Source organism: Opisthocomus hoazin, chromosome 4 (assembly GCF_030867145.1).
Source record: "Opisthocomus hoazin isolate bOpiHoa1 chromosome 4, bOpiHoa1.hap1, whole genome shotgun sequence".
In the NCBI taxonomy this organism is placed as follows: domain Eukaryota; kingdom Metazoa; phylum Chordata; class Aves; order Opisthocomiformes; family Opisthocomidae; genus Opisthocomus; species Opisthocomus hoazin.
This window is the reverse complement of record NC_134417.1, coordinates 38,300,138-38,319,368: the sequence shown is the minus strand read 5'-3', so window position 1 is coordinate 38,319,368 and position 19,231 is coordinate 38,300,138. Positions and strand designations below refer to the sequence as shown.

At 42.7% G+C, this 19,231-nt stretch overlaps 1 protein-coding gene across 2 annotated transcripts in view; it reads right to left on the bottom strand.

Moving 5' to 3' along the window:
- Positions 1-18,465: 18,465 nt before the first annotated feature.
- Positions 18,466-19,231, bottom strand: part of VPS41 (VPS41 subunit of HOPS complex) — a 115,431-nt gene continuing 114,665 nt past the window's right edge. For both annotated transcript variants that reach the window (XM_075418604.1, XM_075418606.1), the window contains one exon: positions 18,466-18,851. In XM_075418604.1, coding sequence (XP_075274719.1) covers positions 18,771-18,851 — 81 coding nt within the window. In that variant the 3' untranslated portion in view covers positions 18,466-18,770. The remainder of the gene's footprint in view (positions 18,852-19,231) is intronic.

Below are 19,231 nucleotides of genomic sequence, written 5' to 3'. Positions count from 1 at the left end.
AAGACATCCCCATCATAAGCACGCCACTCTAATAGTCACTACAGTGGCAAATGGGAGTGGGAAAGGAAGATTATCCAAACGAAGCTGTAGGACAGCCCGGGAGCTGAAATTGTGGCGTGACCGGGGATTTTGGGAGGCAGCATGTGCGGACCCAAGTGCAATGCCAGTGGAGGCAAACAGATCAGCAATCACGGGAAAGCAACACAAGAAGTTAAATGGTTTCAGGTGCGCAGGAGCTGAATTTTAAATCGCCTTACAAACGACATCTGCCTGGTACTGTGCTAGCAGTTTAGGTGAGGATGTAATGGCCAGGAAAAGACTTGCTAAATCATCAGGGCGGTTTCTGTAGGTCTCACTGCTCTTTGGATGTGGGTCACAGAGAGGAGAGCTGCTTGTCAGAATCACAAGATGCAGAAGGTAATGAACACAGTGGAAAATACATGTCGAAAGAAAAAACATTTTCATAAAACAAATGTGGTGCCAAACCCTGTAAAAATCTAGTCCAGAGGAAAACTTTAATAAAAATCTGAAATTAAAAAACATACGTGTTCTATATTTAAAGACTTCGGCATTTACTTTTAATTAAAACTTCTGTTATTAGAGCCAAATATAGATGTATTTTTTTACATTTTCCTTCACTGCCATAACTTCAGACTATTAACACTTCTCTCTCAGTCACTAACATGCGAGCATATGCAAACCTGTACTTACATCCTGGCACAGAATACCAGCTCCACACCGGGAAGCGTTTTATCTGAAAGGTGCCCTTTGATTTCAACTTCATTATTTGAACCTGTCTGGCTTCGCAGGGCGACGTAACGGTAGGCATTGCTTGGCACTGGCCTCGCCTGGTTCTCTGCGAGGTCTGTCCTGCCACTGACTTCAACTAGCAAACAGCTGGGGCGGCACCCCAGGCTCTGAAACCCCCCAAAATGAGCCTCACGTGGGGAAGCAGCGCTGGCGGGGGGCCTGCGGAGCTCGCTCGCAGAATCAGCACCGGTGGTGCTTCTGTATGAATTCGCTCTTGGGCAGCACGCACGGGACATGGCTGTCTGTGCTGGATTTCTGTAGCAGGAAGGTGTTTTCCTTCCCTTCTCCAAGTCCTCTTCCCTGAAAAAAAAGGAATTGCAGAAGTTACCTTCAAATGGAGAAAAAAATAATATGTTAGAGAGAGAATACCTGGAATTACTGCTGCCTTTGGGTGAGTCTTTCCAGGTTTGAGGCTGCACGAGTAGATAAACAGACATGGCAAGAGATCCAAAATCCTTTAGGGTTAGCAGGTGGGGGTAGGAGTGAATAATTAAGCATCACTTCGTTAATGCCAGGCATTTTTTACTTTTTCAACAGTTGGAGTGTCAATAAAACACAAACTTGAGGAAAAGACGAGGGTGATGAGGACAAGCTCTCTCAAGGTCCAAGAACGAGTTTCTGCATGGCCAGAGCTGCACGGATCCACAGCTCCCTCCCCCAGTGCCAGCCTGGACCCATTGCAAAAGGGGCTGCGCAAAGAAATTGGCTTGAAGTTGTAGCATTTAGGCAGCAACCACATCTTGACAGGCTGTGTACGCAGTACCGGTTCCAGCATTAGGAACGAATGCTGAGTAGGATACTCATGCTTTGGTTAGCCTCCTCCCATTGTGTCAGGTTTTAAAGTAAAAACACAGGCAATGTTAGAGAAGACAAATTTTGGAGAATCATGCTGACAACATATGCACTTTCCCACCTAAGTGGGAAAAATCCCATAACACAATTAGAAAAAAAAACCAAAAAAAGGAGGCTCCCAAACTGTGACTCTTTAGAAGCATATCATTTTTCTGTGAAGTACCATTCACTCCTAGCCAAAATTCAGGCTCCCTTAGTCTGTCCGAGGTCAGCATTCAGAGGTCATTGAAAACTGCTTTTGAAAAATCTGGCTATACATGTGCTTCACAGATTTCATCTTCTCAGTCAGAAGGTCACCAGCCAGAACCAGAAATATCTGCCCTTTCAACTGGCAGCTAAAAAGGACAGAAAGGCTTTCTGTAGGACATCCTTTGGATCTCTCCTGAAAGAAGAGCCAACCTCCTTGCGTAAAAAGTGTATTCCTCCACACGCAATTTTCTATGCTCCTCCTCTTTCCCATCAAATATGTTTATAATATTCCCAGTATTTATATTCAGAATCTAGAAAATCACACCTTTTGTTTGCCTAAGAGTGAAAATGAGTATTGTGACACTTAATCTCTTTTTTTTTTTTTTTAGAGTCATTCTACTGCAATCTTGCTTTTTTTGGGGAATTCCTCCCCAGTGTTGAGTTCCTCTCACAAATTAGGCACTTGGAAAAGGGAACCACTGCATGACATCAGTTTGATTCCATAAATGACTGCTCATGAATTGGCTGATAAAGGCATTATGAACACATTTAGCATCATCTAGCCCCTCCGTTTTTATTCCTAGTGCTAGTGCAAATAAATACACTCATTTTATAACAAAGGTCACAGGGTTTGTTTTTCTTCAAGAAGACAGATGTACATAAACCATTGTGGACTAATTGTTCTGGTTTAGTATCTGACACAATGTTTTCTAAACATCAGTGGACTTTTCCTTCTGGTCACCTGGAGCTGGGCTATGGAGGTTGGAAGCATCCTCTCCTGCAGCCCATCTTCTTGTCTTGTTACTCATTGCTTTCGAGGAAGCAGTAACACTTTAGAGCAACCAGGGATCTGCTTCCAGGGGTACAGAATATTGCCTGCAAGAGGAGCACTGCCCAGCTGTTGGTACCAGTCTTAGACCCACCAGACGCATCCTAAAAAGCCAGAGTCCGCAGGGAATGTTGTGACCTCTGGCCACAGGAGCAGCACTTTAATAACAAAAACCACAGCCCATAGCAAAGGATTCACCCAAGCCTCAAAAAGGCACGCCCTCTCGAGACTCTGCAGCATCCGTTGCTTTAAATTGTGGAGTCTAAGGTCAGGCTTTAAACCTGTAGACTCTCCGAAGAAACCCCTAGCTTTCGATTGTTGAGGATCCTTATGCACGAGGATCCTTATGCAAATCTCTCCACTCTTGTTTCTTAATATGTGGTTTGTTCTTGCTTGAGCTAGATTGGTCCTGACGACTTTTCAGTGTCTTGCCATAACCCATAAATTGTTCCAAGGTATCCCAAACTGATCTGCAAACTGATAGCTTTGGGAATTCCAGCACTTCTCTCATCAAAATTAGTAACAGCAGCACACTGAAAAGTTACAACATACATTTCTATTTGCAGGAAGAAAATCTTCCCTTTACAACAGCCCCAGTTATGTTATCATTCATCCCAAAGGTGTCCCAGACGGGTGCAGGGGGAAGCAGTCCCTGGAGTCAGTTAAAACAGTCCTGCCTGTAAACGGCCTGACTGGCTTAAGAGATTATTATTTAGCTGTGGCTAGTGTATTCTTCCCTGTATTTGAAAAGTTGTGTTCCAGATTTGTTTATTAGAAACGTGTCTCCACAGCACTGAAAAGAGATATAAGCAAACAGCAGGGATTGGAGACAAGTTAGCCTGCACATCCAGATCCCAACAAAACTACCTTTGGCCCCTCCTCAGACTCCATTTCTGATCTGTATCACCTTATTATAGACGGATGCATGATAATAAAAACTCCACTCATCCAGCAACTGTTTCTGGAAGGAGACTTTTCTGAACTATTCCGATCATTAGATGAAAAGACACTTTGGATGCTAACAGTTGGCTATAACAGTCACTATAGGAACCAAACTCTGTAAGTGTTGCAAGCTTCCTAGTCCTTGGCATGTGAGACAGTGATTTTTCTCACACTGTGGGGGGAAAAAGAAAAGGCTTTAGCTAATAATGTTATGCTAGTCTCATTTTAGAAGCATCTTTTTACAGTTTTTTGCATCTTTTATCAGCGGCAGCCTTGGTAAAAGTTAAAGTTGTACATCATCCAAATTAAATTTTAACACCTTCTCCCTTCCCTTTCCCCTCTTCAAAACAGCATTGAGAAATGTTCACACATTGCTACTCTTCTCCTTGTTGTATTTCAGAAATAGCATGCAGCAAGACGAGAGAGCTAACTACACAGTAACAATAACTCCTAACTGTATGTCTCTTAAAAACAGTGCTTTTAAAAGGAAAATCTTCAGCAAGTCTTAATCACCAATGAATTAATGACTTCTACATATCAATTAAATTTAAAAAACCTGCAAATACCTTTAGACCAATACACCTTTTACAATCAATAATGAATGCATTGCTGTAGAGAGAGGTCATGGACTTGATATACTTCTCTGTATTCCCTGAACACCTGCAAAACAGAGAGATAAAATCTGTCATACTGAGGAATATGAGGAACAGGGTCAGAGACCAGACTGAAGGCTCAGGCTGTATTAAAGATTTTCAGTGGATGGGGCAAGGCTTTGCAGAAAAGGCATGAGTAGAACCTGGTGGTGAATATTCTTCACGGTGCGCTGATTTTTCTTCACGTCAGTGTAGCATTGTTCAAACCCAGTATTTTCAGGTACCCTACTGCTTTTCTTTTGAAGAAAAAATCCGGCCCTGTGCCCTTGGACATCAAGGGAAGAATTTCTGATCAAGTTGATGGAATAGTAGAAGAGCATTAAATAAATTTAAGAGTGTTAGTAGCATAAGTGCAAGTGTCAATAATTTCTCTACGTCAGAGCTGACATGCACCAGCTGACCTGCACCTTAACAAGGAGCTCAAGGTGGCAGCTGAGAAACAGTGTGGAGGCACGGGTCAGAGCAGTGATGCACACAAAGCTAATTATTTCAGTATACTTGATATCTACCCGTGAACAAATGTTTGAAGCCTCTGCTGCTTCTGTCTGTCAAGCATGAAACAAGTTTCTCCTGAGCCTTCTCTTCAACTTTGCCAAAAAATCCTTTTTCCTGTTAGCCAATATCTGCTAAAATGCTTCTAAAATTCAAAATCAAGATTAAAAGATATGGACATTTTTGGGAAGGAAGCAGCAGAGTCTTCTTGAAAAGCCTTTTTTTTCTCGTTACACCATCTCATATATGGAGTGAGGTTGACTTTGTCTCACTCCACCTTGCTGACAGCAGGGAGAGTTGAGGTGAGATGTCTGGGGCTCTAGCTCGCAGGTGGAAGTGGAGCTCTGTGCCATGACACCCGTGTCGGAGGTGCTTTTGGGAGCAGACCCACAGCATGAGCAGGCATGGGACCCATGCCCTTCAATTTAACCTCCCAGGAAGGAGTGAGATGAAAAACTTGTAGGAGATGGCATGGTGTCTCAAGAGCTCATGGAGAGGTCCTGTGCAGCCTGCTGTAGGAGACCCTGCTTTGGCAGTGGGGTTGGGCTAGATGACCCACAGAGGTCCCTTCCAACCCCTGCCATTCTGTGATTCTGTGATTGATTCTGTGGGAGGCTGGCGATACTAGTTTGCTCCATGAGAACCAGACCTGTTAACCATTCATATCAAGTTTTCCCCCCCCATGGTCCCTCCATCCTTTGTCAAAAAGACTGGAGTGCCGATAGACCCGCATTTACGAGCCAAAGTGTAAAACTCAAGACATTCCAGCCTAGCTGCACATTTTTGGTCCGTTCGCAGGATTTCAGTGGGACTGTGGGGAATTAACGCCGGGAGACTCCCTTGTAGCCTTCATGGTAGCCCTGCAGAGAGCTGTGCTGGGCCGTGTGCTGCTGCACAGCTAGACTATTACTAGACAAGTGGGTGGCAGCAATCTCACCTCCTACCCCTCCCACCCAGAGAAGAAAAACCATTATTTAAGGCGTCAGGCGCCGAGTCTTGGTTTCACAAAGATGCCTAGCTACACCCACATTCACGTGAGGAAAGCATCCCCGTCTTCAGCATTTTGTAGCAACTGGCAGAGGTGTGCCCGCAGTCGGAGTCGCTCCGAGGAGCCTGTTTACAGCCCTCCTCCCCAGGCTGTGGCTGCCTGTGAGTCAAGGGCTGGCTCTGGCACAGCCCAGCTGCACAGCCCGGGCTCAGGATCCTGAGAGAACGATGGAGATGGGAGGAGGCGCTGTGAGAAAGCACGTTGCCTGGAGATGTGCGAAGCATGGAAAGTAAAACAGCAGGCAGAGACAAATCTGTTGAGTCTGGGCTAGACAACAAATTGAGGAAATTTCGCAGGAAAAACTGTGAGCTGAAGGGGTATTGAGATAGAAGAGAAAAGCCAGGACTTGGAAGAGCAACATGAAGGTTCAGCTGCTCTGCAGCTGCGTGTGTGATACGCTGTGCAAGAACTGCTATTACTTTCCGTCCGCTGATGGTAAAAGTTGCCTGAACAAAGTGACTGAGTGCGTCTGGGCTGCACAGTTAATGAGTCTTTTCTCCCTCTCCGACTCCTCAGAGCTCAGGAAACTTTGGAAACTGTCTCAGCCCCGTTAGACCCAACTTTGCAGTGCAGTGTAGGCTTTGCAGGACCGAGCTGCCGAGCTTTTTGCTTGCATCTGGGCCTAACGACCTAGGTAGAAGACAAAAGGTGATGGCAACATATGGAGATGCAGGGGTGAGCAGGGAGAAATGGGATGTGATAAAAATGAGCAGAAGCAGACTGAACCACATTAGTGTAGTGGCAATGTGCAAAGATATTTTCAGTCATGCTTTGCACTACATGACTCATCAAAATATTGCTAGACATGTAGCGTTTACATGACACATTTCCATATGCTCTGAGGTATAACCTAAAACCTTGATCCAAAAGAACAGTGCTGCCAATTCCTGGGCTCCAAAATTAGCCCACAGATGTCAGCAGGGCAGTAAGATCGGATCATTCAACAGCACGAACCAACAAGACCCCTCTGTTGACATAATCTTTTGCAACATTCATTACTTTGAAAAACTCCCCTGTATAAAGAATTTGGAAACGGTAAACAGCACTTGGCAAGAGAGAGGGAGAATTTGTCTATGCTCATATTGAAGCATATCATGATGAAAATGAACAGAATCTGCTTTCCATATTGATTATCATATTTATAACTAAGATAGAACACATTTAACAGGTACACTATGAAAATGGTTTTAGAAGAAAGCAAAAAGAGAGGAAAATAACTTACACAAAGGTTATCAGTCTTTACGGGGAGTGAGAATTAAAGGACCACACAAATAAGTGTTAACAGTGTTAAACCAATCGCCTGGTTCCCACGCACACATCAATGCCCAGTTAACACTGGTCTCCCTTGTAGCCTGATGCGATCAAGAAACAGCCCTTGGTAGAGGACCAGGTGGAATTGCTTACATTTTTCAAGGATTTTTAATTAATTACAGTCATAGAGAACTACAAAGCTCTTTTGAAGTTCTGGGGCTTCAAGGCCTGCCCCATCTACTGTCAAAGTCAGTAGAAACTTCTGTTTGACTTGAATAAGCTATGGTTTAGGTTTTCATGCTCTAAGGCAGAGGATGGACCTATCCACGTGTTTTGGCTCTGTGCAACACAAACCAACTTTAACTGTAACGCAGCCTTTGGTACTACTCAGCCTTTACAAGCAGTTGTCTGTGCAAAGACAATGAGCAATTTTGCTCCGAAATTTCACTGCAGCTGTTACTTTTAATTTGTTTCGAATGTGAGTTTCAAGGCACACTTTTTTCTTAGTGACCCTGCATCATGAGGTGAAAGTGAAAACGTGCTCCTTTTGAAATGGAAAAACTCCAAGCCTAATCCCTCTAATCGTATCGCATCCCAGAGGGAACAAAATTAAAACACGAAGCCTGTGTATAAGATTGTGGAGGAAATCAAATTCCTTTGTCAGCCTTCACAGTAACTGTTAAGGCTGGGTTTTATCTCTCCTCCCCGCAGCCCTCTACAAGTTCGACCTCTGAACAGAAATAAAGCTGTATTTAGACAAATGGATGGAAGCACTCTGCTCCTGAGGCAATTGCCTATGGCCTACATGCTCTTAACTTTAAAGCTAACATTTTTAAACAGATAAAATTGGGACTGATGAATCAAAGTCATCAGCAAGAAAAGCCACCAAGAAGATTAAGTCTAGCCAGGTAGATGCTGCTTCATGCCTGAAAGGCCAGAAGATGGAAAGGGGAGAAGAAGAGGTTGGGATGAATATCAAATGATGCTGTGGTATCTAGTTCAGCCAGCGTGGTTCAGGCAGATGGCCACGATGAATATTCAAAGAGATGTGGCAGGTGAATTGTAATGCAAGCAGAAGTAATGCTGGTGTCAACATGAAACCATGCGAATATTGCTCAAGACCATCAGTTCAGAAGTTTTAAATTTTTAAAATATTTTTCACTGTCCCAGGATCACAACACCACTTTGATGCCGTAATTTTTACCCTGGTGATCTGTTGTGTACGTGACAGTTACACTACTGCACTTATAAATTCCAGATGTACATTGCTTGTGAGGTATTCATAGAAGCAGTCCCAATATTTTACTGTAATATCTTAATAAATCAGGTCATGCACTTTATGACTGTACTGGAACATTTGTCATGAGAGGAACATATTAGGAACAGCCATTTATTAATCCTAAGAGATGCTGTGCATAACTCACCACAGAGCAAGGAAAGGCAGCTGCCTGAGAGCTGGCATAATTTCAAAATAGACAAGACAACAAAAGGCAGCAAGTAGAACACCACTGTTTTCTTCCTGCACCTACAGAGATCCTTCTAAAGTGCATAATTAACTTCATTAGGAAAATCTTCTTACCAGTCTTCGCTAAATCCTCTGCCTACAGAGAAACTGAAAAGTTGAAAGATCAGAAAGATTATATTAGCTAGCCAGATTTGTGTGAATTTGGTCTAAGGTTTATGGATGGCAATGAGACTCTCTCACCTGTCTTGTATGAGCTACATGTCAAAATCTATAATCCAGTGAGTTTTTTGAGTAACATGCTGACAAGGACACAGGGCGTGTGCTGAGAAGAGCTAGCGATGGGAATGTATTTAGTGCACTGTAGCACTGGTCAGCAGGTAACAGAGGGACTGCTGACGACGGGATAAGCTAGAGAAGACAGGGCCACCTTGCAACAAACCATTTTGCTCTAAGAAAAGCACATTCTATATTCATTAGTGCTAGCGGCTAAAACTGCAGAAGATGGAAGTGTCATTTCAGGGAGGATCACCAGGTCTGGACATTTGGTTTCAACCTGAATTTTACTGAGCATTGAGAAATGTAAAATAAAATTGAAACTCTGGAAACAAAGATCAATGCCTGTACTATGACGTTTTTCTCACCCATTTCTGCTACATTTATGAAGTTAAAAAGTAGCTAAATGAAAAATGGATTTATGTGCAAATGAAAACACGTGATATGAGAGACATCTAGCCAGAACATTTTTAGTCCCCCCCTTTTTTTTTTTCTGAGGTGCTTTCTAAAATATTCCAGTGAAACTGATTAAGTTTGCAGAGCAGGGTTATTTCCGCTCTCTGGCAGAATACCTACTGGCAGCTTGAGGTGTAAGTCTGTTGCAGACACAAAGAAGCAATCTGATAAACAGATTAATGCAACATTAAAAGAAGGTTCTGTAGCTGGTTACGCACCGCCCTTTCACTTCTTAAAATACATGACAGAGAACAAACAACTAGAACATGTGTTGAATAAAATAGCACCATTTTTTCTGTTGCTTTTCATAGTTAAATTCGGCTTAAATGTCGTATCGAAAAGAAGGATGGATGCTTGAGTGTAATTCAAATTACTGCAGTGATTTTAACTATCACTGTGCTGAGGTTCCTCTTTCATAATTCTTGCTTTACACAGTTGATCCAAATGGAGTCCAGAATCAGTAAATCTGAGGGACAGCATCTGTAAAAAACAAATTAACTGTTATCTCATCTAGTGTAAATCTGCCCTTACCTTTTTTTTCATAAACACCATTAAAAATCCACCAAACCAAGCTGCCATATAATTCTGATTGAGTTTTGCTGCCCTGTTCTTATAGCTGGAGGTCACAACCACAGACTGTCACTCACTTGTGTTGGCCACAGTTCAGGCCATCCTTGAACCATCCCCACGCGCTGTGCTTCGATTGACACCCCAGAGCAGTCATAACGTGCAAACCAGATTCCTTTCGGATGAAACTAAACCAGAAAATGTGCTCCCAAAGTTGATCTTTCGTGCTCTGGTCGCTTGCGGGTGCATAGCCCACAGGACCAGACCAGGCCGATTCTAAAGCAAAGGCAGGTAAAGCACCTGGAACATGGACAGTGAATCCTCAGCGCCTGTTGCTTTGCTGCACTCGCACCATGCTGCTCACTAATGCCAACACAGCCAGGGATCACTTTTCTCTGGGTTTCAGCACCAAGAAATACCTCCAGGATATGAATTTGTGCCACCTCACTTTTGTATGGTTGCACCAAGGTCAAAGCGCAAGACAGAGATTTTGCTTCCATCACAGGAAGATTTTGTGCTAAGCTATTTTTGCCTCTCTCTTCTTTCCTTTTGGTTTTATATTTCTTCTCTATTTTTTTTTCTGGTTTTATTTTTACAGTTCAATCACATGATGGAACGATTTACAACACATGAATAAAAAAAGCTGCAAAGAGTTATATTCATTTCTTTGTGAAAACCACATGAAGAGGATGTAAAGGAAGCCTACGGAATGGCTGGACCTTGTGCATCTGTTCATGTATTTACTTGTTTTAACCCGAACAGAGCCCTCACATTCTCATTTCCAAGGCCATCTTCACCTTTATGCGTGTATCAAGTCATTGTGGTGTCCAGGGTTCTCAGAATAGCACCAGCTATGAATTTTCTCCTTCATCATCCTTCTGAAACCTAACCATCTGTCATTGCGTGAGATTTATTGGCCATTTGAAGGGAATCAGGAATGGAATTGTTGCCTTCTCAGGATCACCGCTACCTTGGGTACTGCCCTCTGTTGTACCACCCAGTAGCCTGAGGAGCTGAAAGGGTTGCAGCGTGACATTCTCAAGGGCAAATTTTGGCTGAAATCATTGATTCTATTTGCTTTCACGCCAATGAACCTTTTAAGAGAAATTAATAACAGCAGAGCAATGACGGCCACCTCAAAAGAACTGTAAAGCTCCCTCCTAGTACATCACCTCCGCTCCCCATGCCAAATCCCAAGCAGCAGCCAACCAGAAGCCTGCTACGGTGAGATGCAGCGGAAGTGGTGAAAAGAGACAAACACCAGGAGAAGTCCTGGCTTGAGAGAAAGAAGGATCCAAATTTTCTACACTGAGCAAAGGAAATGAGGGATCCTGTGTCACTCCTCCTTCACGCTTAGAGCAGGAATGCTAAATTGCTTTTTCTGGCTCCTTCACCAGGGAGAGTTTAGCATCCCGACGCAGCTTCTGCCAAATGGAGCAGACCAAATGGCTTAGGGTAGGGGACCTTGTGCCTGGCAAAGGCTGGCACATCTCCCTTAAGCGAGCTGCCACGGCGGTCGATGGGGCAGCATCTGACATCAGGGGAAGGGAAGGCTGCTACAGTCTGCTCACGCAGAACTTGCCAAAGACGTGCACAAACACAGGTTTTCTGCTGACACAGCAACCTGCCACCAGTCGCTGCCACAGCATGTAGCCTGCGGGCTCCACACCGGGACGCAGGACACTCACCCCCACACCAGAAATTGCTGGGGTTCCACAGAAGGGGTTTTTCAAAGCTTCTTCCTGGCTTCTTCAAAACATTTCAAACAACTTTAAATGGGCTTCAAAATAGATTTGCTACCTTAGAACAGATTTGATTGGAAAAATGTTTGCTCCAGTTCATTAATCCAGAAACCTCTTTCACCTGTTGCAGAGATCATGGGAAAACCAACTGTGTACCTAATGAACACACGTCAGAAGAGGAGGTTCATTGAGGACTGAATGAACCTTTGCATGAGCTATTATAATCCCAGCATCATTTCTGTTTTGTTTGTGAAGCTTGCATTAAAGTTAGCGAAAGATTTTTTGTGTGAAGGAGCAGTGGAGAGGAGCACTAGCACAAAAAAAGAGGCTACAGTTAGAGGAAGTAAATGCTGTAGCTATCTTGTGCCCACAGCAATTTCAGCTGCACAGCTCAACCTTTTCTGGAACAACTGTCTTGGTATCAGGCAAGAAGCAAAAGGACATAAGAGAAATTCACATGCTCAGTAGAAGTTTCCAATGGTACGATCTATTAGACCTTACATGTAGACCTTCAAGGGACTCGTAGGATGCGGTATTGCTTGGAAACATCTAAAAGCAGATTCAAGACCTCTAGCCAACATGCTAGTCCTGTAGGGAGCAACTCTTCAGTGACATGAGGGAGGATTAAGTGACTTCATGTTTCTTAAAACCTAAATCACTGTAGGTTTTGGTAGTGAAACATTTTGGCCACGGACAAAGCATTTTTGGGAAGATGCTTCTCACATCTGAAAAAAATGGTATTAAAAATAGTCAGATTTTCCCTAGAGTTTGGAGGTTACCTACTTTCCCAAAAGTATCATCTGCCTGTTGAACTGATGCAAGATCAACAGCTTCGAAGCAGCCTGACATAGCTCTTGGTACAGACAACGCAGGCACAGAAGATTTCCACTGCAATTCCCAGGCAGCGAGAGCCGCAGGGCAGTTGTTGGTTACGTGAGCGAGCAAGGCAAGAGGGGCAGTTACCTGCGAAAGAAGAGAGGCAGCAAAGAAAATCCGCGTGTCCTCAGATGCGACTGCATGTGTACCGCTGCTAAGGAAGTCGGCGCTGTTTCTGCGAGTAATGATTATAAATACTGAATAACACTTCTGCCATGCCAGGCGCTTACGAACACCTGCCCTTTTGTTGGGGACCACCATCTAACCCCACAGTAATTTATACTGGCTTCATCTCTGGACTGGATTTGCACCATCACAAAATTCCCACGCATAAAGCCTTCAGCATGAAGAAAAATTTTTACTGTCTTTGAAAGGCCGTGTCAATCAGAAGAGCTTCCTGAAGACTGGAAGAAAGCAAGGGTCACTCTTCAAGGCTGCAGTCCTTGTTTTAACTGATCCTCTGGGATATCACCATCTTTAAGAAGGGCAAGAAGTAGGGTCTGGGGAACCACGGGCTCGTCAGTCTCATCTCGATCCCCGAGAAGGTGATGGAGCAACCAGTGCTGGAGCAGGGGGACTGGGCTAGATGATGCACATACTTTTGATCTTGCCCACATTAACACATACTCAGCACAGTGTTTGTGTTTGCAGACACTGACTGAAAATCACTACACAATTCAAGACAAGGCACTCGCTCCAATGCACGTATTTTGCAGGTGTGGAGGGAGGAGGGGAAAAGGAGAGAGAGAATGAATATAGGATAACGTAAACAGAACATAGTCACCAGAAAGTTTTTTGGTACTGCAGAGAGAACGAAAGTCTGCATAGTACACAACTGAGTTATGCCAGAAATATATTCTTGGCTCAGCTTCACAGACTGCACAGGCAAAATGCTTCCCAACTTCAGTGTATTTAACTAATATTTCCAATACTTTACAGCAATTCCAGATGAAGACTCTTTATAGCTGGTGTTGGACATACTGAAAAGTGCTTCAGTGACTCTTTTGCCAGCATGTGCAAAAAATAGCTGCTACTGAGTGGGTCCTACAGAGTAGAAACGCTATTGTCACCTGCACCTTCCAGTGCTACTAGTTTATTGTGTGCAAGACATCGCAACATGTGAGACAGTTACTCATTTTTAAAAACATTTCCTTTTATCTAATTTAAAAAAAAAACCCACAACTGTTTATTGTGGCTCTTGTCCCTCACTGCCACCAGAGACAGACAGATCTGCATCCTGTGCGAACGCTATTTGGAACACATCATCCAGCTGACATCTTGCTAAATGCTATTTTACAGCCATCAGACACCAAGACACCATTACCTTGTCAACCTAATTGGACTTAAATCCTACTGGGATCAGACTAAAAGCAAGGAGGAAAAAAAAACCAAACCCAACCAACAATTCAACCACCCTCTGCAGCTCCTGCCACTTTCAGCCCTGAATTACTCTCCTACACCTCCACCCTGGCAGTTCCTCCAGGCTGGAGGGGTAACCAGCCTCCACGCAGCAGGCTTCCGACCCCGGCTGCTGCAGCACCACAATGGGTCCTAAGCACAATCCAGCGGCAGAAGCCACCGGCAGCCTTGTCCATCCAGATTGTGGGCTCCTGGGGGAGTGTCACAGCCTAAACACACCATAGCCTCCAAGGCCTGCTCTATTACAAAAGCTTATGATGATCGCCATTTACTGAAGGCTTTTAAGACTAAATTTAGGTCGTTCCCACTATGACTCATTGACTTCTCTTAGAACCTCTCACACCTCCTATTCTCCTGTGCGTTTCATGCCTCAGACGCTTCAGATGACCTGTTTTCTGCATAGTTTCATATTTGATTATAGTAAAAGAAAGCACACATTGTCTTGAAGAACAGAAAAAACATCATCTAGGGATTTCTCTAATGCCAAGACAAAATTAATCTTTCATTGCACAGTGGAGCAAGAAGACAGTCCCAAAAGTATGTAATTAAAGAGTCATTCTCTAAACGTGGTACTTTGTTTCTTACAAGTCTTGTTTAAATTGTTTTGAGAGTACAGCAACTGTTTTAGAGCTAGTATTTGGCAAAAACCTGTTTGAGGGGAAAGCTCTTCTAGAGAGGAAGAGACCCTGATGTTGTGTCTAGCATTTGCAAAGACAGGTAAAAGTTATGCTGCATGGATCTGAAGTCAGAAGCGTACAATAGAACAGCAGAGAGGGAAAACAGGCTTCTTGGAGAGTGTTTCCTCATTCACATAATGGTCCTTGTTCAGCATTAGGTAAGAATTTTCCTGCAAGTATTTTTTCAATCTGCTGTCAAATGACACAGGCAGGGACCGGTCCAACCAACCTGCAGAGATGACACTGTATTTTCCAAGGTGACTAAGACATACAATACTTAGAATGCTAAATCACAGCATTTCAGAAATGGGAAATCCCACGCGAGGTTTTTCATGTTATTTGCAATTCCAGTTCCCTCGAATTGCAGTTAGGAACTCTCCTCACCAAGCAGAAAACCCCTCTGGTAGCGTACACAACAGCAAAGAGTAAAATGGTGCATGATTAAAAGACAGTACCTGCATACTCATTAACTCTAAGATGGAAAGTGATTAGATTTTCCAAGACGAAAACTTGATAAGCCAACCTGTGCAGTCTATACAGAATATTGACAGCCTTTATCCAGCTATCAGCCAAAACTTAGAAACAGATACAGCACAGTGTCCTACTAAACATACATTACAAAACATAGCAGACAACCAGACATTTCTTGTTCTTTGCTTTACAGTTGTCCTTGACAAATCTGCAGTCAAGTCCTTGGCAGCACCTGTCCATGAAAACACTTACTTCAAATAGGAATATGATGTGGATCTAAAAATGAGCAAACAACTCACTTTGTCTTTGCTCTGGCTCTGTAACACAAGATCAGCGCCAGACACCGAACAGCTTACTCCTGTTCCGATACACAACATCCCCCGTGCTCAAGGCTTCCCACAGGTGAGCAGCTGTCGGATGCAGCCACAGCTAGAGGACAAACCTTGTACACAGAATGACTCTTCCAAGTATCAGCTGACCCACACATTCATGCAATGCCAGGCAGCAGGCTCTCGCCCAAGCACCAAACACAGCTGATGCAGTACATCACCGATCTGGCAGGAGAGCTGCCTCAAGCCCACTGAGACACAGCTCCTAGCTGGTAAAGACACAAGATTCAGCTGTAGCAGGAGATGGCAAAAGCCATTCATGCACCTTTTGCCTTCAATCAGACCCAAAAGATCTGCAGAGCCTATCCCAGTCCCTTTCAGACATTGTCTATCAGCCACAAAAAGATCACCCAATAAATAATCAATTTACTACAAGAGCAACGGGCGTCTCTTACTCACCCCACAAATTGCTGGCTAGCGCTTTACTTCCAGCAGCTCCCTCCCAGTCCTTGCAGCTCTCCTAGGAACAGATTAACTCCTCCTCCTTTTGCAGAAGTCAACCTTTATGCTGACGCTGTTGCTTCTAACGGAGCTCTCAGCAGGACTAAATAGCCTCCTGCTCACCAAGCACCACAAGCTCCTCACTCTTCTGGGCCCACCAAAATCTTCAGTGTAGCCCAACGTCGCCACCAAGCCTATCACATCGCATTGTGGGTCTCAGAATAATAAAACTAAGACAGATGAGAAAAATCATCCGAAGTCTCATTATAACCAAAAGACTTTAGTCTCTCTTACATGGCAGACCAATACATTCTTACTTGACACATCACATACCCTTTCAGTTAGCTTTATTGGTCACTGCTGAGGAAATCATGGATCAGTAAAAAAATTGTATTTCCCTTGTTAAATTTACCTTAAGTTTACCTTGGTTAGAAGCGCAAGCACTTTGATAAATGGATTGACATCTTAAATAAGCTCTGTTGAAACTGGGTAAGCACTGTTCTGTACTTTTCTGAAGGGTTATGCAACTTTAAGGCTACTTCTTAGTCAGAACTGTTCTCCAGAAGAAAAAGCTCTTGGGTAGCTGAATATTTTAGACTCTAACCTCAGACATGTTCTATGATGTGAAGGTTTCTGAGGAAGAAAAGAGAATTAAAGTCAGGACTGTACATTTCTTGCTGAATCTTAATGAGCAAATTTAGAATTCAGGAACATGAAAAGGGTAGTCCCTGAAGCCCAAATAAAAGAAGATTTGGACTTAGAGAAGATTTTGATCAGATTTTCATACAGTGATTTAAAATTACTTGCATAATGCAAAGAATATGCCAGGGTATAATGCAGTATGATTGCTGGTGCTGGCAGGCTCGCAAACTGAGCCACTGAATGCTCAAATGCTTTAGGGAATTTAAGGCCAAGCTGAAACAAATAATATACCTGCCTAAAATGATCATATAACTCTGAGCTACAGAACACTTTGTGGCCTAACTGTATGGAGTAATTTGACTTTTTCCTCCTGCAAGCTGACAGCTTATGGCATTGCACAGTGCATTCTTAGGGTATAATACGGAAAAGCAGCTTAGAGCTACCAAGGAAGAGGTTTTTTAAAGTTTCTAAACTTGTCTACAGGCATGCAATAGCTCAAATATCACAGTGAAACAGCCCTTGAGCTCACTGGAGCATTTCATTTACCAGGAATCAAAGCAGCTTTCCTGATCAGTGTAGTAAAGAATGGATAAATGAACAACATACCTGAGAATGTGTACTAGCTGCTGAAAATGAACTGCTACAGAGCCAGGCAGTAACTCTTACAGGTGAAGCTTGACATATGCAGACTATGCTCTGCACTACAAAGCTCCTATCCTTCTGTTATTTCAGCTACTGCATGCCCATAAATAATCCACACCATTTTTTATTTTTCTCAGCTGTCTGTATTATCACAATAGAATATGATTGCTATGTTTTTTGAGAGATCTGTCCTTTTAATGATAATTTTGTCTCTGTAACCATGCAGAGTAAATCCTATCAATTCTAATACACCTAAAATTTTACTCCAGTATTATACACATCTACGCAGCGGACAACAAAAATCACTCTTCAGATTGCTAGACAAGCTCAGCCAACTGCCTGGAGGATAACAAAAGGGTATAATGAATTTACATAAACTAGAAAATCAGGTTTCTACAATATAAATTATTCTAAGGTGTAGCTACACGGGAGTAGGGTACAGAAGAACTTAGAGGTGTTACATTTTCCAGTTTTACAGATACACTGCAGTATCACCATACTGTTATTTCAGAACTTATTAACTCCTTGTTTAAACCTCACAATTTGATGGTAAAACAATGTATTTTTACTTTCAAACTCCAGTTATTAAAAAGAGGAAAAATATCTTGGGACTTCTGAAAAATATCTTTTCTTAGTGAAAAGATGCTTATATTTAATTTAATCAGAGACCATTATACAGAGATTACATTACTGTGAAGACATGCTGAAAGATCACCTCCTCTGGATAAAAAAACCAGTAAACTGTTGAAATTAAAAATATGGTTTTTGTTAACATCTAAATAGACTTAATTACCTTAGCTATTAAACGGTTAAGGCCAAAAGAAAGTCTTAGAGGTCTTATCTTTGAAAGGTCAGATGGTTGCACGTCGTCCTCCCCCCCACGCTTGAATGAAATCATACACTACAGCCACACTTATAAAATAAGTGTAAAGACCTACTGCTAACATTTAAAAATAAAGTTTCTGGGTGAGTTTAATGTGAGAAATGCCTGCCTTAAAATACTGCATTGTGAAGATCAATTGAAAAAATAACCAGTTTATAACAAACTATGAATGTGTAACCATACAACCAAGGTAAATTGCCAATGTGTGGAGTTAACAGTGAACAAGTTTGTTAATTTAATCCATGAGTCAGCACACAGACAGCTTCAACTCCTGAAGCAGTCCCACTGAAAGCACTCAAGACTCCTACAGGTCTCAAGTGAAACAGCTCACTAATAGACTAAATCAGGACTAAAGCAGTTTGGTCAGCTGAATTCATGGCAATTCATCTTTCTTTACAATAATCTAACCATGAGCCTGATATGGTTCCAAACTGTAAAGCACATTAACTGACAGCAAGCACAAATCTTTAAACTGGTTTTTTTTTTCTTCCCATTTTATTTCTCTTTTCTGTTCCAGAGTGAAGTAACAAGCTGAGCAAAAGAACAGTGACATATGAATTACATAATAACGACTTACTAGGGAAAGACTTTCACATTTTCTCTTCCCTCAAAATGTTCAATAAGCTGGATAACTTATAGAAACCACTTTTAAATCACAATCAGAATGATATACAGAAATGATGACTAACAGAAACTACAGTGGCTCTGCATGGTCCTAAGAGAGTTGGTGTCACAGACTGGCATGGAGAACTAGGGGACTGCTATTTCTTCATCTCCAGTATTGCACTGCCTGGCCCTCGGTGTTTGGCACTGCATATGTTGCAGAACTGGACAGGAGATACCTAGAAATTAAAAAGAAAACAAGAATCTTTAAGAGTAATGTCGCCATTTCAGAATGTGTGAAGACGAATAAAAGTGCTAGTGCCCTTCTCAACATCACTGTTCACAGTCAGGCTGTTCCCTATCAACATACTCATGGATAGGCATAGGAAGACTATATAGATGAACAAAATAAAGTAGGCTGTTCTGCAGTCAGAGGGCAATACACCTCACCACTCCAGGTGCATTACCACCACCCTCCAGGAGAGTAAGGTCAAATTTCCTCCATAACAAAAATGAAAAAATATAGTCTCAAACATATCACTGATAATCTTCACAGGTAACAAAGAGAGTAAGCCACTTGGTTGGCTCCACTGACCACTGGATGTCTTAGTCACTCTAA